At 43.9% G+C, this 25,163-nt stretch overlaps 1 protein-coding gene across 1 annotated transcript; it reads left to right on the top strand.

Moving 5' to 3' along the window:
- Positions 1 to 11,591: 11,591 nt before the first annotated feature.
- fgf24 (fibroblast growth factor 24) lies at positions 11,592 to 22,975 on the top strand. The gene is made up of 5 exons (XM_084549192.1): positions 11,592 to 12,352; positions 12,538 to 12,574; positions 16,244 to 16,421; positions 19,361 to 19,467; positions 20,987 to 22,975. The coding sequence occupies exons 1-5, from the start codon at positions 12,321 to 12,323 to the stop codon at positions 21,263 to 21,265; spliced, it is 633 nt and encodes a 210-aa protein (XP_084405318.1). The 5' UTR covers positions 11,592 to 12,320; the 3' UTR covers positions 21,266 to 22,975.
- The last annotated feature ends 2,188 nt before the right edge of the window (positions 22,976 to 25,163 follow it).

The following is a 25,163-nucleotide window of genomic DNA, read 5'->3' as shown; positions in this document are numbered from 1 at the left end:
CTTCATTGACGTGCCATATACTCTATAAATAGTTTTTAATAGTCGGGTTAACATATTAAGACAGTAGAGTCCCCCACCCCCACCCCATGTAAATGTAGCTTATGTCAAGCTAAATCTTAAAATCCACTATGGTAGCTTTAAAGGATAATATGCGATTCTGGCTGGGCTCACTCCCTTCCAGTTGAACTCAAGTAGTGATATACACACTGACCCATTTCTTGGCATGTTGCAATGACAAGACTCACAAAATGTAGATGGACATAGAGTTATAGGAACAGAGTCAGAGTCCTTTGTAGACATAATTAAGAACGGAATTACGCATTTCTGACTTTTATTTAAAGCTGTATTTGTAAGTTTGTACCCAGCTCAAAGGTCAAAGCAAATCAGGATATAGTCATTTATGAGAAGAACCAAAATCTTGTCCGATATATGTAGTAATACATCTAGATTAAATATAAAATCATACATTTCTTGTTACCACCTCATCATTTTCCCCCGTCAGTATAGCTTGTAGCAACTAGTGTCAATTAAGCTACAAATTTCAATTTAATTCACCTGGGTTCCAGCCAAAAATGTTGCTCCATACACTTTTCTCCTCGCTTCTTGATGTGTCAGTATATCTTTCTCTAAGTCCAGGCTCTCTTTTCCATGAATTCGAAGGCACTGATTATGCAACCTCATCCTACACTGTTTTTTAAACTGCCTTCGGGGGAATGCTAACACTACTGTCAGGCTGCCTATATCACTCTACTCACAGCAGCCAAGCCTGCTCTTTCACAGCTCCAGTTCTGATAGCTAAGAGCAAAAATGGCAAGTGCATCGGCTCTAAATATCATGTTATGTCACCTTTGAGATTGCTGTAGTTGCATTTTTTTAGCAGCCTAGACACTTCCATTGTTATATTTCATGAGAAGTTCTGAAGAAATCAGATATTCTCCGTCTTCCTAGGGTTTACCTGTAGGACATCTAATAGAGGCCAAGATTTTCACACTCCATCTCTGGTGGAAAGAAATGTAAGGTCATGTCTCTGCAGGCATGTACATTTCCGCCCTCTTTTTTCTCACGACCCAAAGGGATGTGTGATTTTAAAGACATCTGTGTGTCTAGTTTAAAAAAAAAAGCTCAGCCCACAGCAACAGGTGTTGTTAACATGTTCTAATACTATATAATAGTTCTGCGGTTAAGACATGTGGTCAATGCCATAAACTGGTGATAAGTGTTGTTATTAAGATGGAGTGAGATTGGAAAGCAACTCTGTACTGGTCCTACGAAATTTTTTTTAAAAAAAGGGACATGCAGATGTGTTGAAATGGAAGCTTTCTTTTTTTTTTCTTTTTTTTTCTTTTTTTTTTTGCATTGTTTGGGTGGGCACTTTGGCGGCCCCAAGTGGCAGTGAAATATATCTTTGACTTTTGTATTTTTGGGCTTAGCTTTCTTGTTATTAGCCATGTACTGTGACGCAACATGAGCAAGTTTTGTTTTTCTTGGAGGTGGAGATTAGCGTCTTTGTGTCTACAGACAAACTAGGTCAGTGTAATGTAGAAAATACACTTTTCTATCCATGTTTTGGAGGTTTAAACTGATAAGTATTTTTGCTTCCTTACAAAAATGATGGATATCTATGAATAGATATCCCATTCCCAGGGGATCAAAATCTCTCCCGCGTTTCACCGAGCACGTTCTCAACGTATCCATTTCCGTTTGTACTTCACACGTCAAACAAAAAAACCCCAAAAAAAACAGAGCGTGGTCTTCTGTCGCCCTCCGTCACGCGCATGCGCCCCATCCCTCCCGTGACGATTGTTTTGACCTTTGCTCTGAGGAAATAAGGCCGTCTGTGCTTGATGTGACAGGTTGGCACATCACCTGGATACAAGCAAATAAACGAGCAGAGGGAAAAAATATCAAGGGAACATTTCAAGCATTCACGGAGAGCTTTCAAAATGGAACAATGACTTTGCCCTTGGGGGAAAAAGTGATCATGCTGGTATGTTTATATTAGACGGAAAGGAAGCCATCATTGTCATCACCAGTGATTTTCTCTTTCACGGCACGATTTTGACAGTTGACTGTATCTTAATAACAATTCCTTCTATGTTAAAGTCAATTGTCAAAGATGATGCGCTTATATAAACATTTCCAAAAAAAAAAAAAAAAAAAAAGCAGTCAGCTCTTTTCTTGTCAGGATTTGTGAACTCTTTTGCATTATCCTTGAAAACTAAACAGGGCTATTTTTAACTATTTCTGCTATGCTTAAAATGCCTGTGCACTGACTTTCCTTATGCCATATTCACTTTTTTTTGCTGAGGTCTGCTCTTGGCATTCGTGATATGTGGAGGATGACTGGGTGGGGGTTGTACGACGGTTGCTCGTTCAGGGATTGGGAATACTTCAGCAAAACAGACATCGGGGGAAGTAATTGTGTAAATTAGAGGAAAGGGGTGGGGGAGTTCATCATCTATCTTCCCGTAAGCAAACCCTGGCCCAGTAAAACACAGCCCCGTTGATACAGCAATAGGACATGCGGTTATTAATACAGAAGAGGGAGGTGCGCTCACCTCGACAAGCGCCAACACGCGAGTGCATTACCTCTACGGCTGCTATGGCAAAGATGTGAGCTGCATTCCTCTGCCCACAAACTCAGAGGTTTTTTCCCCTAATGCAGTAGAGAGGCTTCTGAGAGCTACTCAGCTCAGATCTGGAGGAATTCGAGGGCTTGGGCATTGTGTAAGGGAGCCCACCATGACTTTGTTCTATGGCCTTATAGTACACATTGTACTTTCTCAAAGATTACGCTGGCATGACGATTACAAAAGATGATTTATGTTATTATTATTATTATTACATAACTATGGCATTTAAAAATGTGTTAGACAAGATTGCAAATATGGTTAAACACAACTGAAAGCTTATTATGCCCCTGTCGCTTGGACGTCTCCAAGATCCTAGTCATTTTCTGCTCAAACTCATAGTGATATCAAATCTTTGGGTTCTCCCTCCAATCTTAACCTTTACGGATTCATTTGTACACAACAACAACAACCAGGAAAGACCTCTTCTACTTTTCGTCCCCCATGAAACAGTATTTCCTCTTATGTTCTCAAGGAAGTTGTTGTACTAGCTACTGCTTCCAGTTGGCTCTTAATTATTAACAGTCCCATTATTTGTGTTTATGTCCCCACCTATTTTAAGAATGCCATTACTGAGTCTCTCTTTTAAAAAATGTGATCCCTTTGCTCTAAACTCCAGGTAAAGGCTGGAGTAAACACCTGCCAAGAATAAATTGGAGATGAAGCAGATTCATTAGACTGACAGCTGAAAACCATCCGGTGTAGACAAGTTGCAAGGCAGTGGGCGGTTTTGTCTGGGATTGTTCTCGAGTGGATTTTGCAATAGATTACTTCTTCATACACGAAGGCTTTTGCCTGTGGAGTGCCACAGGGCTTGATTCCGGGATTAATCCTATTTTCATAAGGACTTCCGTGAGCCTTGAAAATGTGTCACATGAGTCCATAGGAAAGGGCAACAGCATTTTGTCAAATTGTCCTTGAAAGATAGAAAGATGTCTGTGGGTTAGGGTCCTCTGATACAGAATCATGGCTCTTTGGTAGCAGTGCGTCAGCAAACCAAAGCTAACATGAGAGTTGGCGGGATGCGGCAAGGTCTGGAATTCAACTCTGGTCCCGAAGAATGACAGAATCAGGATCAGGTCCAATACGAATGGTTAAGGCTACTTTTCACAAGGCCTTCAACTGCGTCCAGGGAGAGGCTGGGGAATCCAGATTTGCCAAGTTTAGTTTGGTCAGCGTCAAGAACTGTGTATGTGTGTGTGTGCGCTGAGATCTGTCAGGTCTGCAGTGACACAGAAGTTTAGGAAAAAAAGTGGAAAAGAGTTTGAAGAAGACTTGAAGAAAGACTTACTGGAAGATGACTCAAGATGGCGAGAAACTGTTGGACTGAATCGAAAACCTCTGGAGAAACCTTTTTTCTTTCCGTATTTTAATGAAATGTAACAGAGGTAGTCCAAAAGTCCTCCAGTGGTAGTGTGGCAGGTGAGATCCTGACATCTCTGTTATATTTTTAGAAGTAGCTAGTAGGTAGTCAATCGGGTGACTAGATTATCTGTAAAATAAGCAGGCAGTAACTCAAATGATCAAATTATCATACGTATTAACGACAGCCAAAGGTATGACTGTAAAAATATGCTCCGAGACTTTATGATGGAGTTTTTTTCTTACTCTTTAACCTAGAATCCGATTTCTTACGGTGATGACGGAACATCTGACTTGAAATTCAATAAATCATCACATCACAGGTTCACAGCTGAATTTACATTTACCTGTTTTCACGCTTATCTGCCCAAGATCACTCCAACAAGAGCCTCGGGCAGCACTTTCATCAGATATTTGACAGACATGCCTCACTCAGAATAGTGTGGTTCAACAAGGTAATTTGTCAGTCCCCAAACTTCAAAAAACTGAGATCTGTAATGACTTTAGCCCCCAAGCTCTGTTAAGGCTGTTACCTGCACCGTGCACGTTGTCTCACCTGACACCTCTCCCACTTTCTCTAACGTATTCTCTGCATCGTTGCAACAAGGCGCTTCCATTCAGCATTTGAAGCGAAACACGAGGCAACGTTTTTTCTGGTTGTTGACAGGATGCAGAATTTAAAGAAAGCAAGTGTGTACACAAACATCTATGATAGCAAAAGTGGAAATTATAGTTTAATCATAAAGTACAGTCACATGTAAAGGAGGGAGTGATGTTTTTATTATTTTAATTGCTTTATTTTATTTGAAACAAGATGTTAACCACAAGATAAAGTCCCCTGCTCTTTTTGTCGGTTGAGCTAATACCTTTGTTGACCTCCAACACAATTTGACAAACACTGCACCGCGATCCGACCTGATTTACTGGTCCAACTGCTTTTATTTCAGCTCTGCAGCCTCTTTTTGCTGTGCTTTTATTTTTTGTTAAGATTATGAGAGGCAAGTTGCAAACACAATCTACCAGCAATGTATGCAAATGTCCCGCCAAAGCAGTTCATAGCTCACTGCCAGAGATACTTTGTGCATCTTTTTAGTCAATTGATTTAATGCATATTTTAAAATTCACGTATTGCTTATTTGAGTAGTCGGTGAATCAGTTGGTTAGGTTTATCGGTCTACATGCGCAAACATTAACAAACTGTCTTCACCTTGCAAATGCACTGGAAAGCAGCGTAGCTCCACTTGCATTAGTGTCTTTATTCCGTTCTTATATGAAATACGAGGAAAAGGCCACAGTGACTCCAAGGGACTGACACATACTGACGCTGATCTCGCGTATTTTTGAGGATGGTTTACTCACATTACTTCACATTTTCAATTGCATGCACTCTAAATACTGAAATATAAAACCCATTTTACTTATTATGCAAATTACTTCAGACTATGTACTGACTTGTTCTGCTCATGCACCTAATTTTCAAGGTGTGAAGCCCACATTAACAACATACAGCAACCCTTGTTATATGTATTTTCATCATCTATCTTCAAGCTGTTAGTCATATGACCTCTGAGCCAAAGAAGTAGTAACATTTTAGGAATCACACATTTCTGACATGCCCTGAATTTCCTTTTTAGCGCTTCTTTTATTTTCTAGAGGCAGATAACATCCACTATAAACTCATACGAATATTCCACAAATGATCCACTACAACCCTTGAAGTTCAGCTCAGAATGATTCAGTAATACGTGATCCCAGCATGCTTCTGCAGTGAGACTGCATCGATCATATTTTAGTTTTTTTCCTTCATCGTTGCAAGGTGATGCAATGCATCACATATTTGTTTGAAGGAAATGGCGTAGGCAAGAGCAAAAATAACATCAGCCGTATCAAAGATGGATGGGTGTGGAAGGGTCCGGCCTTTTTCTCTGTGGGTGGAGGTACCAGCCTGCCTTCCCTTTGTACATCTTACATCTGGAACGGGCACATTTTTTTCCCCTCTTTTCCAAATAACATCTGCAGCTAAAAAGCCAGACAGGTAGTTAGAGTTGATTGGTCATGGATGGATTTTCTTTCTCTCTTCTCTTTCTATGTGGCTCTCTCCCTCCCTTTTTTTTCTATTCTGAAAGCCTAGAGGCTAGTATTTCACTGATTACAGAGTCCCTCCATTTGAATGGTCGTTTGTGTATTGTCAGAACAAAGGGGGCGAGCGGCCTCTGAAGAGGTGCTAGACAGGGGAATGGATTGGGCTCAGCGATTAGGATGAGTGGAACTGCAGGTTCAGGCTAGCTTACCCGAGCAGACAGCTCAAGGAGAGACTCTACTCCGGGGTTCTTTTTCGTGACTGGGAACAGAGGACTTATAGGCCGCAGCTGCACTTCGGCGCACAACACTTTGTAAAGCTCAGAGATGGGCAGAGAGTTTTGAAGTTGACTTACGCCTAACAATGCTCTTGAGTTCGGCCCTCGCTCTGGCCCAAAGCTGGAACCGTGGGGTTCAGATTAAGGCCCTGATTTTTTTTACCCAGCATGTCAATAATTGACTGGACCTTTAGTTTAAAGGTGCATGTGTAAACCTGGAATAATAAAAGTGCAATAGTAGAGCATCGTCCTGCACAAATCTTAAGCCAAATATTTGTTCCATTAAAAATCAAATCAAGTTGTGGCACAGCCCTAGCTTTAAAGACACTTCCTTTTTAAATCCCACCCTTGAATTTTGCCATCTTCCTCAAATATGTTTACAACATCTCATTTAACGGAAGAATAATGATTTTTAACGCACGTTTTAAAATGTGCATGAACGGCCTCATCCTGACAGGCGATTGCACAAGCTGAAACCAATCTCCCAGGACCACCGCAGACCAGTTGTACCTGAGGAAGTGCCTTTCAGACGGTAATCAGATAAACATTAGCCTGACAGGTTTCGGCTTTGAACACTCACTCAGTTCTTCTCACCCCTAAGACGGAAGGTAATGACTTAAAAATCAAAGTCCTCATCAAATCATGTGGCCGAGTTCAGGTCACACCCTTGGTGGGCTCCGGCGTCCTTTTGATTGCGAAGCGTCACCTTCTCAAAGCTGCTTTCGAGCTAATTTTTAATTTAACTTTGGGCCTTCGTCTCGTTAACGGCGTCCATAAAGCGCCATCCGTCGAGGGGTCAGGGTACGGGTAGGGTAGGGTAAGCTCGGCGGGGCGGCTAAGTGTTTTTAATAACTGTCGAATCATCACACGTCCTGCGTGAATGAGTCAAACCCGCCGGCCAGTGTGTGAGTCTCGGAGCAATTTTATACCACATTACAAAACAACCAGCCCCTTAATTTGGTAATTGTGGCAATCCAAGAAAACGATTATGGGGTCGTTCAATTCAGGGAGGAAAAAAAAACTTAAAGAGCTGACAAAAAAACACTTACATCATTTTACTTCCCAAACTTTCACCACTAGTCCGCCCAGCTCTGAAGGCTTATTATGTCATTAAAGCACTCATATTGTTCGGCTAAAGTCTGCTAAGAGAAACAAGACTTTCTGATTACCTCTGCTCGTCCAAGGGAGTTGACATTTATCTGTCAAACACGTGCCAAAAGACGTAGAACACATGAGGTCTGTCAGCTGATTTTTATTCACTGCAGCACGGTGACACATTTTGGCAGATTCACTGCGCTAAGCAATGGCCAAAGAATTCATCCAAGCATGAATAGTTTAGTGAGGTCTTCAAACTGCGTGTAGTCACATAAAGTTATTGCACATGTTAGTAACTAGCAACAAGAGAGTCCAAACTTTTGTTTATGTTTTTGGACAACTTCAGACTCCCTGCTGGACCGAGATGGAGCAAATCATCATTAATGTCAAACAGGCGACTGAGGCTAATGGAAACATTAATATGTTCGACATGTGCTGCGGTGCTTGGAGATGATTTGTTGAAGAGCGATGCTTTAATTTTCACCCTTCGCTCCCATGGCCTCTCCCCTCCAGGAGAGCAGCCTGCACCCAAACGCTCCGGCGTCTTCCCTTCAAGGCAAAAAGAAAAAAAAAACAAAACCTAAATGGTCCTTAATGACTCCATGCAAACAACGTGTGACGGGGGACAAATTACCTAAACACTTCCTGCTTTTCCTCCTCCCTCTTCTTCAGGTGATACTTGAAAGGTCTCTGAGGTAGCCCGGCTCGCTGCCCCCTCCCACCTCTGGCTCCTTTCTCTGTCACCCTCCGCAATGTCAAGGTGTCGCGACCCCATTACGACCTGGGCCCACGTTAGATATTGGACTCTGGGTAGCCAGCAGAAAGGGCGCGATCAGCAAACGGTGTGAAAAGGGGATGTGTTTGGAGAGGGGCGGGGGTAGGGTCAGCATGCACTAATGGGGTGAGTCTGAGTTTGAGGGAGATGAGAGGAAGAGGGCCGTCCCGTTTGGGTCTCACATGCTTGTCGGCCTGTGACTTCTAGTTTAGAAAAGGCTTCTGGGTGGCTCGTATGAGTCAGTGGTCACCCCTCGGCATCACTCGCTTCACCTTGGGGATTGAATGGGACGCATGCACCCCCCCCACCCCTCCGACACTCACCAAACCAGCAGCGACCCCTGGCACCCCCTCCTTTCCTTTAAGTCAATATGTCCGTGTCAGAGATGAAAGTGCAAAGTGGGAGGGACGCGGAGGGGGTCCTGACACTAATGTAGTACATTGGGCTTCACTTACTGATCTGCCAAGTTCTTTTGTCAAGCCTTAAATGCCTGCTAGGGTCCTTTGAACTGCTGAGCGCTTGCCCGCCCTCGGATGCCTCCTCCTTTAGCTTCAATGAGATATCCTCGGTGACATTCCCACAGTCCCGTCGCCGCAGACAGACACGCATAACTGCACGGAAGCGGCGAGGTTCAAATTCAAAGGCTTGAAAGGACTCCGGGAGACGTCTGAGTAACATCATTCGCCCCCTCCCCTCCCCGACTTAAGAGTTTGATTTGTTTTCATAAAAAAAAAAATAAAATTTGAAACACAATCAGGAAATGTGGCTGCACAGGTCCATCTCAGGCATCGCCGCTTGAATCTGTGGTCGGAAAGCACTTTCATTGGCTGCCAAGCACAGCAAGCCAGGTAAACTAAGACCTTTAACTTGCTTGCTTGTTTTTCTCACTCCCTCACTCTTGTCAGCTAATCTGTGTGGGTAACCTTATCCCAACTCTTGAGTGGCTGCCCACCCCAACCCAACCCCCCCACCACCACCACCACCGCTCCTCTTCTGAGCCTCAGGAACTGGACTGAAACAGCTCTCCCCATTCACAAAGCTCGCCCTTGTTACGCTCAACCTGCAGCAAACTGAATTTGATTGATTCTTACCGTTTTATCAGGCTTTTTTTTTTCTCTCTCTCTCTCTTGCTCTTCAAATAGAGTCGGGAGGCAGTTCGCAGGCTCAACGAATCTTTTGACCGACGGTTCAAAATGTGTTTGGTTCATCTTTTATTTCAAAGGGTTAATTCACGCACATCTAGCGGCGTCTTTGTGTGCAGGTACTCCACGTTTTGCTTCATCGAGATTTGAGATATTGCCACAATACCGTTATAGTAGAAGGGGATGAAAATTCCTTTATGGTGACTGGATGATCAATGCAACATGATGTCAGCTGTTTTCATTGGAACCACCACTACCAAAAAAAAAAAAGAAATGTTTAGAAGGCAGGCTTATTTATTTCTTTTGCACTTCAAGTCTGCACCACGTGTGCAGAGGATGCATTTCAATTTTTTTGCAACAACGGATTTGGTGAAGACAACCAAACAGCAGCCGTGTCCTAAAAAGATCCGTGCAAGGCAGCTGCAAGTATTTGAACGGATTAGGGAACGTAGGTCATTATAAATCCTCTTTTATTAGTCAAATTATGTTATTATAGTAAATAAATCTATCCCTCTGACTGCTCGTTGGTCAGCTGCCAAAGTGACTGGTAAACCAGACAAGTGCACCCAAAGCCTGACGATAAAAGAAAAACAAAAAACAACAGGAACCTTCCCTCTTGGCCAAAAGCAGAGACATGCAGGTTCCTCCCGTACCCTCACAGGTGGCCACGTCCAAGCCTGCTGCTCCTCTCTCCCCTTTTTTTTTTCCCCCCCTCCCCTCGGTTGTGAATTTACAGTCATGCTCCGAGAAGTTTGTCACAAACATGTGCTTAAGAGGCGATGAGTGACTCCACAATGCCGGCTCTATCGCAGCCAGCGTGGTAATTGCTGTTTATCGTCCCTGCCTTTAAATCAGGTTGTCAGGTGCCTTTATTTTTTTTTTTGACTCTCGGAGAAATCTTTATCAGCGGCGAGCCTTATTTGATCAAACGCTCCCGGAGCCTTGTATTTGTAAAGAAATCGTCAAATTATCTTTCTGGATAATTACTATTTGCTCCATTTTCGCTGTGATTTCCCTCCCTGAGGCAGACAAGGCTAAATTAGTCATGCTTTAAATGACATAATGCATCAGTTGTGTTACAGGGATGATTACAGTGCCCTGTGGTTGACAGGATCAAGGGTTCTTGTTAGGCAGAAAGCCATGAATCACTGGGTAAACCCACATCAACCCACTTTATGTTCTTGAGGAAAAGATGCACGCTCTGTGATTTAACTCGCCATAAACCCTCAAATCTTTTAAACAAAGGTCATGAATTAATATTTTCCAGCTAACATCCTGATTTTTTGTTTATTTCGCTGCTGTTTTTGCTTCATGATGATCAGCAGCTGGAGCTCTTAGTCAAACACTCCTTTTCATTTCCCACTAAACTAGCAGCAGGAGGCCCTTTGAAATCCCCAGCATGGGAAGTTATGTATGTAATCATTTAGAATCATTTTGAATATCAATGGGGCAGGAATCCCGAGGATCCAGTTTTAATGGGACAATAAAGGCGAACCACAAAGGTTTTCCTCTCTTTTTATTTAATGGCAGCAGGGATGTGGGCTCACTTTACTGCTGCCAGCTCTGAAGTACTCGTAAACACATTCACACCTCTCTTTCATTTAAATGCGGGATAAGTTATAGCACATTATTGAAAAAAATCGAGGACAACAACCTGCATTTGAATGCCGTCTGGGGAGAGCGAGGCCAATCCACAAACCGGCGGCGGTTTAAAGCGCACGAATAACAGCGAAAGAGACGCAGTTTCTGTCGCTGTTGCAACACAGCGACAGATCAGCTGAGCATGAAAAAACAACGTGCAAACAGTAATGAAGAAAAAAAAAATAGGTTGAAAGAAAAAAATATATAATTTTGCGTAAAAATATTTAATATCACCCCATCAGATGCAGATATTTTAAATTAGATTATCGCATTTGTCTTTGGTCATGCCCGAATACTAATTAAAGCCTCTCACAAACACATATCTGAATTGAGATATATATATGTATAAAATAAATAAATAAATAAAACCAAACCAAAGCACTTCATCTGCTTGTTCAAGTTTCTTCGCGCGGCGCTTTGCCCACCGAGAGGAAAAAACCCTCTCCGGGCTGATGGTCTCTCCAAGATTACCCTATCAGGTGCAAACCGCTGACATGTTTCCACCCACCAACAACAAAAAAGCCTCTCTGTGCCCAAATCTCAAGCCGCAGACGCACAAACACCACTGACAGGCACTGCTGCGCCATCATCAGCCCCCGAACCTCTCCAGGGATCTGCTGCTGTTGCTGCTGCTGCTACCGCTGCGATTTCAACACTACTTATTATTTTTTTAACATATATATATATTTTTGATAAGTTGGATAAGTTTATTTGCCCGCAGTTACCGGTTTTGTTTTTGGTGGACGGTCGTTTTGTTATTCTTTTTTTTTTTTTTTTTTTCCTATTTCCACCGTAGCACTTGGTAGAATAAAATGACCCATGCAAGGTGTAGAAATCCCTCACAGGTACGGACGGAGTTGAGGAGCCTGTGATCTCTGGAGAAGCGGGATTGCGGGGTAACTTAGCTCTAGGTGCGCAGAAAAACAAAAAACTCAAAGGATATTTTTTTTAAGAGAGAGAGGGATTCTTTTTGGAGAAGTCCGATTCCTTCCCACATTTGGCACCGATTTACGGAGAAGTTATTTTCGGGGGAGCGGAGGAGACTGAGCTGAGAAAAAACAAAAAAAAAAATCTTCTGGATAATTTCCCCCAACAAGGAAGCACCCAATGTTGCACTCCGTAACTCTGCTGCTGCTGCTGCTCTCCCGTCATATGTCCTTACACTGGGATTCAATCTCCTACTTACCCCCGGAGCTGTGTGCGTAAAAGACGCGCAGGGGAGCGAAAGCGACAGAGAGGGGGGCGATTTCGCCAACCTTTCCCGGGGCTCTAAATCTGTGGAAGCAGGTGTATTTCAGCTGTATTTCTGCGAGTCAAGATGTCTCTGCTGCCTTCGAGGTTCATATACCTGTAAGTACACCACATCTCGGTTCTCTTTGCACACAGAATCATGCATTCTTACCAATAGAAGTCGCCAAAAACTTCATATTTGTGCACTGGTGTCATCCAGGTAGGCTGCATTTATTTTTCATGTAATTGCCTGTGTGATTCACTCCCCTCCTCTCTTCTTTCTTCCCTCTCTCCATTTGCTGTAGGTGTTTACACTTTCTGGTACTCTACTTCCAGCTACAGGTATGTTTACTCCCATTATCAAGCCTTTTTTTCGTGTGTTTGTGCGCTCGCATGACGCTGTGTCGTTTTTAAATGCGAATGATGGTGGTGTGATGGATGTTCAGGACCAGATATACATTGTTAGGCAGCAAACTAGCGTGATTTAATGAGCTTAAGGTAAATTAGATTTGATTGGGATGCTGAATTAAAATGAGAGTATAGGTTTTTGGATCGATCTTGTGCGTAAAAGCGAAAATTAAAACGAGAGAAAATGGGAAAATGAGAGACAAGAGCCCTATCGATTTAATCTAAAAAAAAAAAAATAGATTATAAGAATGGTGACTAATACTTCCACCGAGTTTTAAGGGATTGGCAAAAAAATCTAAATTAAAACCTGTTGTTTTTAATTTGGAATTCAAGTAGCAGTTTCGGTATTTTACAACAGAATCGCGTAATAAATATTTTGATCCCTGGGGTTAAAAGTTGTTCTTTGAACAGATGGCTCGTTTGGCGCATGTTGCCTCGGTTTTTATTGGTTGCGTCTCACTTTGAACAGTAATGATTTGCAGGCACCCACTCAGCTAATTGAGTGCGCGGGTGTGATTTAGATAGGACGCAGACAGCACGCTCCTTCTCCCCATAAAGATATCTGATCGGTTTATTGGCATCACGTGTCCGATCCTAATATTCCACCTTTTGTTTTATCAAAATAACAATAATACATTAAAGCAGTGGATTTATCTCTCATCCATGCATCTCCAAAAAGCCTCACCTCATTCGTCAGTGTTTATTTTAGTGTTTATTTACATATTTAATAAAGTATTTTTTTTTTTTAGTCAAGGAAAAAAAAAAATGAATCCAACATGATGAGTTCACATTTGCCAAATAAAACCCGGTGGGAGCAGATGTTTGTTAACTTGAAACAGTACATTTTATAGGTTGCACAGTTCTGCAGGGATCACCTTCTCCAGGAAACCATTAGCTCCCAGGGACAAAATAACAGGGCTGTGGTAGCTTGGGAAGTAACTGGAGAAATTTCCCAGAAACATAAAAAAAAAAAAAATGAAAAAGGAAAGGAGAACCCTTAATACTAGAAACTGCAATCTTATATAAGTCTGTTTGCTCTGATTATTCCAACAGAGCTGCCGCAAACAAAGCTGACCACTCCTCGTGGAGAAGCTCATGCAGAATGTGACCCAGTAGATGTAGGAGTTGGACCGTTGAATACGTTGCGTGTTGATTGCGGCTCTTTGATTAGTTTTACCTGACTAAAAAGAAGTGCAGGGGCGTCTCTTTATCCTCCTGTCACGCCGCCTCTCCGTGTTATTGGGAAACTCTGCTCCTCGGTGCAGCCACGTACGGCTAATGACTCTTACATGTCATGCTGTGGTTGTGAATTTACAAGGAAAAACAAAAGAAGCAACCACAGATGGAAGTCGGCTTTGAATGCACTGCCAACGCTGAGGGTGCCTTTCCGCACCAGTGTGCCTGATTATACATATGTGTGTGTGTGTGACCCTGACTGTCTGCACGTGTGTCAAGCAGATAGCGTGGTGTATCTTAGATGGATGCGACAACTGAGCTTCCTCGGCGAAGGCGAGCGCCAGACTTTTGAAGTTTCAACCATATCCGTTTTCATGCCGCGTCTTTGAAGAAGGGAGACGGCGTGATAAAAAAACAAAAACTATTGTCGCTAGCGTTCACCCCAGCCATGTGCTTAGGCTTGCCTCCCCCCCTTCCCCCCTCCCCCCTTCGACATGAAATGCAACTGTCTACCAAACACACCTTTATGTTTGTTTAGAGATGGGGGAGATTTGGGATAAATCCCTCAGCAGCCCAGGTTAGGCTATGTTTTGTTGTGCGCTAGTTTTTTTCTTCTTCTTCTTCTTCCTCGTCCTCGTCAGCTTTGAGGTTCATTTGGAGAGAGAGTTGGCAACAGACGGTGCTGATGGTTGATTTACAAAACAGTTTTTTTGTGCACAGTTTGGGATGAGCGCTTCCCTGATGGCCTGTTGGGAACACCTATCTATTCAGTGGAACTCGGCCTCTTTCTGTTCTCGGTAACATGTCTGGTTAATCCTTATGAAATTCGTCATTCTTTATCGTTTTTCCTCGGAAACACCTACGAGGACACAAATTGCACAAAACGGCCAGCACATGAGCTTCCTTCAGCTCTGTCGGTGCCAAAAGCCATACGATCTTATCGTGACTGTTGCTGGCAGTTGTTGTAAAGGTACAACGGAAGTAATGTTGATGTACGTGTGTTAAACAGGCGCTGGTTTCATCAATCCTGAAGTGATTCGTTTTGCAGTAAAACTGTGCATTTCTTGGCTTATCTCTGGTCCAGGTGGAGCTTAGGATTGGAAAGGTATATTTGTGTAATTATTAAAGGGTAGTGTGTTGCACGGTTGTGTTGTGTTGATTCAGAATCCCTTCTTAAATTCTCACACATTGAGAATATACCTCATACCTTGAAATCAGCACCGATCCTGCAAATTCAAGTGGGTATCTAGAGCTACAAGTGTCTTTCCAGACATGCCACTTGATGGTGAATTTGAGGGTAAAGCGGATGCACGAACATGCCTTTAGTTCCTTTAGAGGAACTTGTATTTTTCTGGGCCACATCTTTGAGGCCCAACTCAAGCATGACACCTGGTTCAGAGGAGGCATGTCAGGATTGCACTCGGGAGCGGTCCGGCCTTCCCCTCTGATTTAAAGGATCTGAATGTCCGTCCGATGCCCCGATTTCCCATCATGTTCCCTGCATGTCATTAATTTGCCGGAGCTAGAATAACAAGGACTCGGGCTGTGTAATGTGTATATAATTAGCCACCTGAGAACAGCCACATAAAAAGCCATTACTGTGCAATTACCACACCATACAGCTGGGGAAACGGGATCTTGGCGTGAAGCGAGATTCCAGGGCTTCTGAAAGTATACGTTTCCGCTCGCTCTTCCACGTGTCGGGTCACAGTCGCTTTTTCGGAGTCGCGCGGTTTCCTCCGCTTTTATGGCAGGCCCGAGCCGACTCATAAACAAGAGGCTGGTGAGTTCTGTCTGATCAGAAAGTTCTCCTACGGGAGAGGTTTTTGTGGTTTGAGGTGCCTCTTTCCACCTCAGCCCTCCGCCTGCTGCGTTTCCTAATTTATGGACCCCACGTAGCCTGCGGGCAGATATTTGTTTGATGATAGTGCAACCGGTCTGGATGCTTCAGGTGTATAATTGCTAGTGGCTTGCTTGCTTGTGGAAATGGAGTGCAGGTTTCTCAATATTGCCCGAGGCGCGCGATTTCCCTGTGTCTCAGTACAGGCCGACGAGGCTGCACTATAGGCTTTGCACTTGTTCTGTGGGATTTTCGCTCAAACGGCGACTTCATTAACGTGTCTTGTAACATAGTTAGCAGCTTGTAAATGCGTTGCATATAAAATGTGCCAGTTGAAAGCAAGGGAGAGAAACACTAAAATGCCACAGCCACAGTTTCCCGGTTGTTATCTCAGTTTTTAAACCCCGGGGCACAATTTTTTTTGACACCGGGCCCATAAAACCAACAGCGCACATTACTATCAACACCTGTGCCGTGACGAACACTCACCGTCTGTCTCTCCTTCTTTCTGTGTTTCTTCACCCTCTGTCTCTCTCTCTCTCTCTCTCTCTATCTGTGTTTCCTCCTGTCTCACACTTCCTGTGCAGGAGTCCCAGCAGAGCTCCCCCGATTTCAGGATTTACATCGAGAACCACACGAGGAACCCGGACGACCTGAGCCGGAAGCAGGTGCGGATCTACCAGCTCTACAGCAGGACCACGGGCAAGCACGTCCAGATCCTGGGGAAGAAAGTCAACGCCAACGGCGATGATGGGGGCAAGTATGGTATGGGAGAACTCCTGTGCATCTCACCTGACACTCTAGCTAGTCTCTTATGACAGCAGGAGAACTCACCCCCCACCTAAAAGCCAGGGTTTTTTTTTTTTTTTTTTTTTGGTGCTTCTTGGGAGTCTCGCTCATCCCGGTCGGCCACTTTGGCTGTTTACCGCCCATGGTTTGGAGGCGGCTTTCCACTGTCTGTGCTTGGCTGGCGCTGGAGTGGATGGCGACCTTCGGAAGCCACCAACTACTGGTTGGGGTGGATGAAACCGTTTTGAAATTGCTGACTTTGAGTGTTTGCGTATTCAAAGAACATCTATTTTTAACTTGATACCTTTGGTGTAGAGGTACTTTTCCAGTCGGAGTTTAAGGGTTTTAGGATGTAAATCGTGCATTTGAGGCTGTGCAGGATTCACTTATGGCACATTACGCAACTTTCTACTCTTAAAGTTGAAGAATCTAATCATCGTGTTTCATTTCCACAATGGGAATTACCAATATTTAATACATTTTCCTTGCTAAGAAACTAAATATGGGAAACCAGGACAATCTGGTTCAGCCTACAAGTATAAAAGTCCTTCATGTTAACTTTTCAAAAAGCATTAAAAAACATTCAACAGACTGATCCGAGATGCAGCCTTGTGCCTCTTATGTGAATTCTCTCCGCCTGCATTGACGTTGGTGGCCACTGCGGATCAAAACAAATGTGGCGAACGAGTAAACCGACGGTCAGCTAAGCTCTCTTTGATGAAGGGCGCACAAGCACGGAGCAGCAGGACTCGTGCTGCTGCTGCTGCTGCTCTAGCCGCTGCTGCCGCTTCCCTGCAGATATTGTGTGCTCACAACAGCTGACTCACGGCCCCTAAAATTGCTGGTCTCGAAAATGCCTCTGAGTGAGTGTGTTCAGTCACAGATGCGCCGAGGCGAAGTTTCCTCACTGCTTGTTAGAGCTTGAGTGGAAGCAGATCCAATTTTTCCCATGAGGCTTTGCCAACTCTACCCTCCTCACCCCTCCCACAGTCCACCCCCCTACCTCCTCCTCCTCCTCCTCCACCTCCCCATCCAGCTGCAGTACCTGGCACCTGTGAACTCCTTTGCACTTACTAATAACGCTCAGCGAGACACTCTGCTTGCTCTAATTCACTCTCAGTCGCTGCTGCTCCACGGCAAAGGGCTGCAAACGACCGTAGAAGACGTGCACGGTTCAAGTGCCGAGCTTAATGCCTGCAAAGTCTGTATCTGTCCAGCTAAAGTGGGCTGCGTTGTAATTCTTCTTAGGTATTAGCGTAGCATATTCATTACCTTTAAGAACAAAGCTTTTCCAGAGCAGTTTCATTGCAGCTGATGCTCGCTGTCCACCACGAGCAGATGGTGCGTCGCTGCGAAGACTTTTAAACTGATAAAAGCTGCAATCTGGAATTAAAGCTGAAGTTGGACAGGTGTCCTCTTGCTCAGGTCAATACGTAGCTAATGTGACCCACGTTATTTGCGTTGCAGCGATGCACAAAAAGCAAAAACATAGCTCAGAATAAAGGCGTTTAGGACTCGCAGTCGTGCTTGAATGTCTTATTCTATGGAGTGTCACGGCCGATGTTGGTTGAAGACTCCTGCACAGAGGTTTTAAAAGTTGCAGATGAAGCGCTCACGCTGTAAATAAAAGTACCACGTTCCCTCCTTTGTCGACCAAACGCCGCTCCGTTGATGTCGGTGAGATTCCGCCGAGTGTTTGCATTTCGCTAGAGCTGTGACTCAACAATGTAATTAAGTTTGATGATGCCTTCAGCTACCAGACTATTTGTTTTCTTTTTCTTTTTTCTTTTTGAAGATCAAACCGTTAGTGGTTTACTCAGAGAGTCTCGGAAGAGGATAGGGTGTGGAAGAGGGTGCCACAGAGAGAGGACAACTTAACGTTAAGGGGGTTTAACCTAACGTTCTGGGTTGAGGCTTCATACCATGTAAATCCACCTCAGAGTGAGAAGCCCAAATGACCCCTATGTCCGATTTGAGGAGTAGGAATATCTTTTAATAGTTGACTTCACGTGTTTGGGGCCCAATCTATCCAACGATGAAACCAAAGCAGAGGTGCTGTTCTTTATTTCCCAAATAAGACATCGGAACAAGAGAAGGGAAAAGCCTTTTCCTCTCTCACCTTTCAGGCAGGTTACCTACTACCCACTTTTCTCCCAAGGTTGGGTTTTGGGGTGGGGGGTAGAAGGGTGGTGGGCGGGGGGGTTTACTTCTGCCCTCAAGCCCATCCCGTCCCCTCCGGCTATTCTTCCCCCCTGCTCCCTTGAGCGCTACTGAATGGCCCTGTGTGTTAAACAAATGGATCATCTTAACTTTTTGATTGAGTGAGCACAGACTAAAGGGAACTTGAAACCTAATCCCGAGGGGCACGTAACCGCTCCACAAATGTTTGGCAGATCTCTCCTTGCCTGGTCGGAAAGGGGCGAGCAGAGACAAAGGTGACCTCGCAGGGGTTAACATTTGGGATGGGAGCAGAGGAAGAGGAGGAGGAGGAGGGCATGGGGGGGTGGGGGGGAATAAGAATGAGAGTCGCCGGGATACATCTTGAGAGTGGATTGCTGCTGTGTCAGGTCGAAGTGACCGTGGCATTGTTGTTTTTACTGCATATATGTTCATAAGGGGAGTTAAATCTCTGGTACACCTACTATTAGTGGTATATATGATTTAAAATGACAATGTTCTCATAAAGAATAAATTAATAACCCGAATAGACCAAATTTCTTTAGTGCACAAATTAGAATTTATCTCCACAATGCTCTGTTGAGGGCCCTTGGTTGGAGGGACTCTTTACTGTCCCATATGTCTTGATTGTGTGGGGTAAAAAAGGTACAAGAGCCCTGCATATTTAAATGTAAGGGACTGTAGCACGTGACATACACATGACCTTAACCGAGTATGCTTTTTCTTCTCTCCTCCAGCTCTTCTCGTTGTCGAGACGGAAACCTTCGGGAGCCACATTCGAATAAAAGGAAAAGAGAGCGAGCATTACATCTGCATGAACGAGAAGGGCAAGATAGTGGGAAGGGTGAGCACCTTTTTGCTTTTCAGATATTACCTTTTAGCTTTTGAAGTTTGAATTGCCTCTTTCTTATATCAAAACGAATATTTTTAACCGGAGCTCTTAATCCGGGCTGAATTGAACGCGGCCTCAGATCTGCTTTCTCCTGCTGTTTTTTGTACACCCTAACAAAACCCCTTTGATAACTCCCAGCCATTCTTCCATTACGTAATCGGCCTACTCCTTTGACACTCGATCAGTCAATTACAGACTGCAATCACCACAATGCATTGAGAGACTAATGGTCACTTAGGAGGAATGCCATTGCAATTATATCACTTAGTCACACCAGGTGGCCACAAGCGCGGGATGGCCGCATGCGACTCCGCAGACGATCACGTCGGGAAAGAAGTTAGCGGCCTGAGCGGTGTAGGGTTCTTTTGTCGCATTAATAACCGCCGCTTGTCGGCAGGGGCTGCAGGAATCCGCACCCGTTTTCCCTCTGTCATTACGGTCATCTGTTAGAAATGTGCATTTTGAGTTGCAGGGGCCTCGTTTGTTTAAAAAAAAAATGTCCCCTGACAACATTTCATTAGGTCGTCGTTTCGAAAAACAATAAGAATACATTGGCAATCTTCGTAGCCTGTCATTTTCAGCATTATTAACGATACAAAATGAGTTTTGGAATCAATTATAGATCTTTAGCTCACGTCACGGTGTCGTGTTTGTGCTCCCAACTTCTGGTCCGTCGCCGAGGTTCCCGCCCCGCGATTAACGCGGCTTTCTAGAAACCTTCCTGTGAAAAGTTTCAACTTTGTACCAAAGAAAACGTCATCTCAAAATGCAGCGTTTTGAAATTTCTCTTCTAAATCAGCAGATCCTACTCGTTTCAAGTTGTGAATATGGCTAACCGGCAAGCTATACAGCCAAGATACGGTTAGCTTAGCATAAAGACCCGCAGCATTGGGAAACAGCTAGCAATGGCAAAAGAAGTCTTGACCAGGAAATAATACATCACATAACATCCAGTTGTTTTTTTTTATACCTTTGGTTTTGCATGGATTACATTAACGAAAGTGAGCTAGCTACCTGTGTCCTAGCTCCAGCAACATGTTTAGCCTACAGGCGTGGATTTATAGATGCTAGAATATTACCTCTTTTAATGTGCAACTACTGCAAAGTGTTCTGGCCCTGGCATGTGAAATAACAGCTTTCCACTGTTATTAACAAAAAAAAAATAGAAAACGACAAGAGGTAGTGTCATATTACAATAGGGCATTAGAGAGGGAAGGTATGCAGGTAAGGCTGCTCTGTGGAAGGACAGCTTTAGTTTGAGCCATGTTTTTGTTTTCAAACTTCACGTTACGTGTCATTTGCCCAATTTTTTAGCTCATAGATGTGAAAATGAGAAGAAAAAATGGGCTTTTATGAGCAATTTACAACCCCAGCCAGAAAAGGAAACCGGCCAGAGTCAGAGCAGACTAGTAGAAAAAGCGGCCACGCTGGTATGTTAATAATTAATCTCACGTCTCTTTTCTTCTGCCAGCCCGACGGAAGGAAGCAGGAGTGCGTCTTTGTCGAGGAATTCCTGGAGAACAACTACACGGCCCTCGTGTCGGCCAAGTACAAAGGATGGTACCTCGGCTTCAACCGGAAAGGGCGGCCCAAGAAAGGCTCGCGGACCACGCAGAGGCAGCAGGAAGTCCACTTCATGAAGCGCCCGCCGAACGGCAGGGTGAACCCGCTGGAGGAGTTTCGTTTCACCCCAGTAACTAAGCGGACACGAAGGGCTCGGCGGTTAAAAACCAACGCCAAGAGGAACTGAGGGGACCAATGGGACAGCACTAGTTTTCCTCACGGGCGGGGAAAAGAAAAGAAACTGTATCTGAAAATGTCTTAAAAGAATCACCTTAAAGACTTCACTTCTGTAAAAGAAAGACAAAAAGACAAAAAGAACAAAAAAAAAAAGTCAAAGATGTTTTATTTTTGTATTTCAGGATGACTGAATATTTCTTAACTCTTGGATTCTTCTGGGTTGATGTCATTGTGCTAACGTGTCTTGTCATGTTATTTATACTGGATAAAACTAAAGGACCTCTGAGAGAATCCCTGTCGCCGCCGCTGTCGCCGCCGTCGTCCTCGGCTGACGTCCGAACTGCACAGCCGAAGGCGTACTTTCTTTTTCGACAACGGGGGAGCCGGAGCAGGAGCTGACGCAATGTTATAAAAATCAGCCAACTAGAGATTTATTGGAATACCTGTCGGTTTTTGTTTGTGTTGCCCCTGACAACGCGGATCCCATACTTTCCACTGGAATTAGACACCATGGAGATGGAACGGGGAGAGAGGTGGCAGTCCGCAGGTGACACTGCGCTGCCGGGATAGCTGTGTAGCTTTGAGTGCAATATTTTAACAGGTTCTCTCTCTTTCTCTTTTTTTTTTTCTTTCTTTTTCTTTTTCTTTTGCTCTTTCCATACGTCTCTCAACCTCAGCTTCACTCGTGGCTCCAGGAATGCGCTGCCGAGTACTGTGTGTGTGTGTGTGTGTGATTTCCCTGACATTTCCATGCAGCCTGTGATTCAGCTAAAACACGACATGCTTTGACTAGTCAGGCACCCGCCATGGCTTAATCTTGTTTAAACACTAAGAAAGGGGGAAAAAAAAGTAGTAGAAGAAGAAGAAAACAATACAAACAAAAATACAACAGCTAATGTGATTCATAATAATTGCACACTGTCTTCCAACTTCATCACATTTAGGGGAAGGATGTTAATCCCTTTTTTGCCCAACCCCCCTCTCCCCTCTCCCCTCCCCTCTCCCCTCCCCCCTCCCGGACATTTCTATCAGCTCTTCCTGTCACATGTTAAAGCTGTTCCAGAAAAGGATGCCTTGATTCTTAAAGTGTGAGCTAGCCAGTATTTTGGCGCCGGTGATGACTTCTTCTACCTCCTTGTTCTCTTGTTTATCTTCGGCCTAGTCAGACTGTCTGAACCTTTCAGTCGACTCCGAGCTCGAACCCGGGCTTTTTTTTTTTTTTTTTTTCTTCCCGAAATCATCTTTCGACCGCGAGTCCGCCGCCTCCGCTTCGGTTCACCCTCACCGGAAGACAGCCTCAAAGATGCTTTTGGGTTAAAGCCCTTACCCTTAACGCACGCCATCCACTCCACGTACCCCCTCCCCCGATAATCGGTCGACGACGATTAAAGCTTCCACTCGACGACCGACTTTGTCCAGGATTCAGGGAATATTTTCAGCGGCGTGGGGAAGTTTTGCATCTGAATCCTAAAGGGAAAAGCTCGTGCCTCTTCTGTCGTTCCTTCTCTCACTGACAAAAAAAGAAAAAAGAAAAAAACTCCAGCCTCTTTTTGTTCACCAGTAGTTTGTATTTTACGGTACCTGTCTGCCGGCAGGATTTTGTATGAGTTGCTACTAACAACATGACACATTTATGATTTTTTTTTTTTTTTTTTAAAAACAAATGTAAGCAAAAAATAATTTTATGACTATTATTAAGATATTTATTGCCTCCCTTTGTAAATAAAATGTGATGAGTTTTATTTGGCCTCTGTTAATAAAATGAGGACTATATTTTAAAGAAAAACAATTTTGTTTTTATTGCACTGTGCTGTGGATTGAGGTCGAGGTGCTTTTATGTCCAGGAATTTGACGATGGGCGCGCTGAATATCTTACGGCTGCAGGTAGCGATTGGTTAGACATAGAGTACATTCCCTTCTCCGCATACTGCCAAGGTATGCATTTTTATATACAAACCCAAAGTGTGAGGACTGCTTTTAAGGTCAGCGGTTTGAGAAAGGCCTATTGCAACATTTCCCAAGGCTTTTTATATCACCGTGAAGAAGGGCTAAGAGAGTTCACGTCTTTTTTAAACACTGATACCGCCGGCAGATAAAGCAGAACTCTAGATATACATGCATGAGATTTGATTAGCGGTTTGATTAACTGCGGCGGCTCGAGGGAGCATCGCAAGGCGAAAAAAATAAATAAATTCGTATTGTTTGCAAATGTGACGAATGTGGTCAGAGATGAGACCCCGGGCGACCCCCGAGCACTTAAAAACGCGATGTTCTTTGATGTAAATGCTCCGTCCTCCGAACCAGTAAACATGCAATATTTTAGTGGTTTTTCCATCTTTTTTTTTTTTTTTTTTAAGTGCTAAAGGAATGTGGAGTAGCATGTCTTATAATGCTGTGTGCAGGAATGATGTTTACAGTAACCGTCAGACTGAAAGATGGCGGCTTTGAGGGAGAAAAAAATACTTTTGTTTAAATTCCTTGCGATGCTATCAGGCCCCCTCCCCCTCCTCCACCCCTTCCACCCCCGCCACTCCGCCGTGATAGCTACCTACAACAGATCCAGAAGTTCCCCCTCCCCGTTCTGTCATGGGATTTCGAACGTCTGGTCTGCTTTTAAACGTGGAAACGCGGCGCTTGATGTGTGACCCAGTGAGTCGCCATTAGCGTAATGGATCAGCGGTGATGATCCCGCTTGTCTTGCAGAGGAGGAGGGGAGGGGGAGGGGGAGGAGGGGCGGAGAAGAAGCTGGGATAGCTGCTGGATGGATTTTAAGGAATGTTTTATGTTCCTTCATCTTGTCTTCATCTCTTTCAGCTGTTTATTATCTCCTCTGTGAAAGAATGACGGCATCGTTGAGAGGGAAATATGAAAAAAATAAAACACGCTTCAAGAATATATTAAATATGTCCCAGCAAAAAGATAACCGCTTATAAAAAAAACTGCTATAAATAAAAACTTCTAGCGCACATCTTCCCACATAAGTTTTGTCTACAGACGTTTGCTATTCTAAAGGAATGGGAGTTTAAATCATCCCGCTTGAGGAATTTAATCAATGCAACTTTCGAAACCCTCCAAATTCTATTTATGTGTGCGAAAAGCTTTTTTCTTTTTCTTTTTTCTTTTTTTTTTTTTTTTATCCGCATACTTCAAACTTGACCAAGCACAGCCAAACTGCATCTGGGCATATTGACATTTAAACGAGCGCCGATGGTTTCCAACATGACGGCGGATTCGCAATAAGGAGACGACATTTTTGCATAAGCCTCCCGCCAGGCTTTTCTCTGGCTCAACCTTTGATCATTGGAGGCAAGATGGTCTTGGAACTGGACCAATAACTTCAAAATGAAACATAGAATTCCCTTTTGCAAAGCACCAGCCCCTTTTCTCAAAGAAGGGGGAATCTTTAAATGCAGTCCCGCTTGCCAAGTAGTTTATATTCTATTATTAGAAAGTCTCAGCGCACTGAAACTCCGCACAATGGGTACAGTATGACCAGAAAGCAGTGTCAGTGTAGAGAGAAAGAAAACGTTGTGGTTCGGAGTAAGTTACACAAATCTGAGCAGAACGACCAAAAGTGGTTCTTTGGCCTCGGGATCAGCAACCGCACACTTAACAATTAGCCCTGTCAACAGAAATTTGCTCTCCCTGAGACATAAAACAAGTTTTGTCTCTGTGAACATTACTGAAATTGTTCCTTAAGGTCAATGAAAAACAAAATTTAAAAGCCAAACAAAACAGGGCTACAGTATAATATGACTTGTGCTGTTAAATGGAGTTTCACGTCACGTCATTCGCTGTCAAAACAGGACTGCCGCTGCCGCCCGTCTAAGTCACGCTAAACGCTAACCACAGTTGACTGGTCGCCTTTTATGACTGTGGAATCCGCAGGGGGAAACTCTCGCTGGGAT

Source organism: Chelon labrosus (genome assembly GCF_963514085.1).
Source record: "Chelon labrosus genome assembly, chromosome: 8".
NCBI lineage: Eukaryota > Metazoa > Chordata > Actinopteri > Mugiliformes > Mugilidae > Chelon > Chelon labrosus.
This window is presented reverse-complemented; position numbering and strand designations above follow the sequence as displayed.

Coding starts and splice junctions, on each gene's coding strand:
- fgf24 (XM_084549192.1), top strand. CDS start 12,321: ATGTCTCTGCTGCCTTCGAGGTTCATATACCT. Junction 12,575..16,243: donor TACTCTACTTCCAGCTACAG/GTATGTTTACTC, acceptor CTTCCTGTGCAG/GAGTCCCAGCAGAGCTCCCC. Junction 19,468..20,986: donor AGGGCAAGATAGTGGGAAGG/GTGAGCACCTTT, acceptor TTCTTCTGCCAG/CCCGACGGAAGGAAGCAGGA.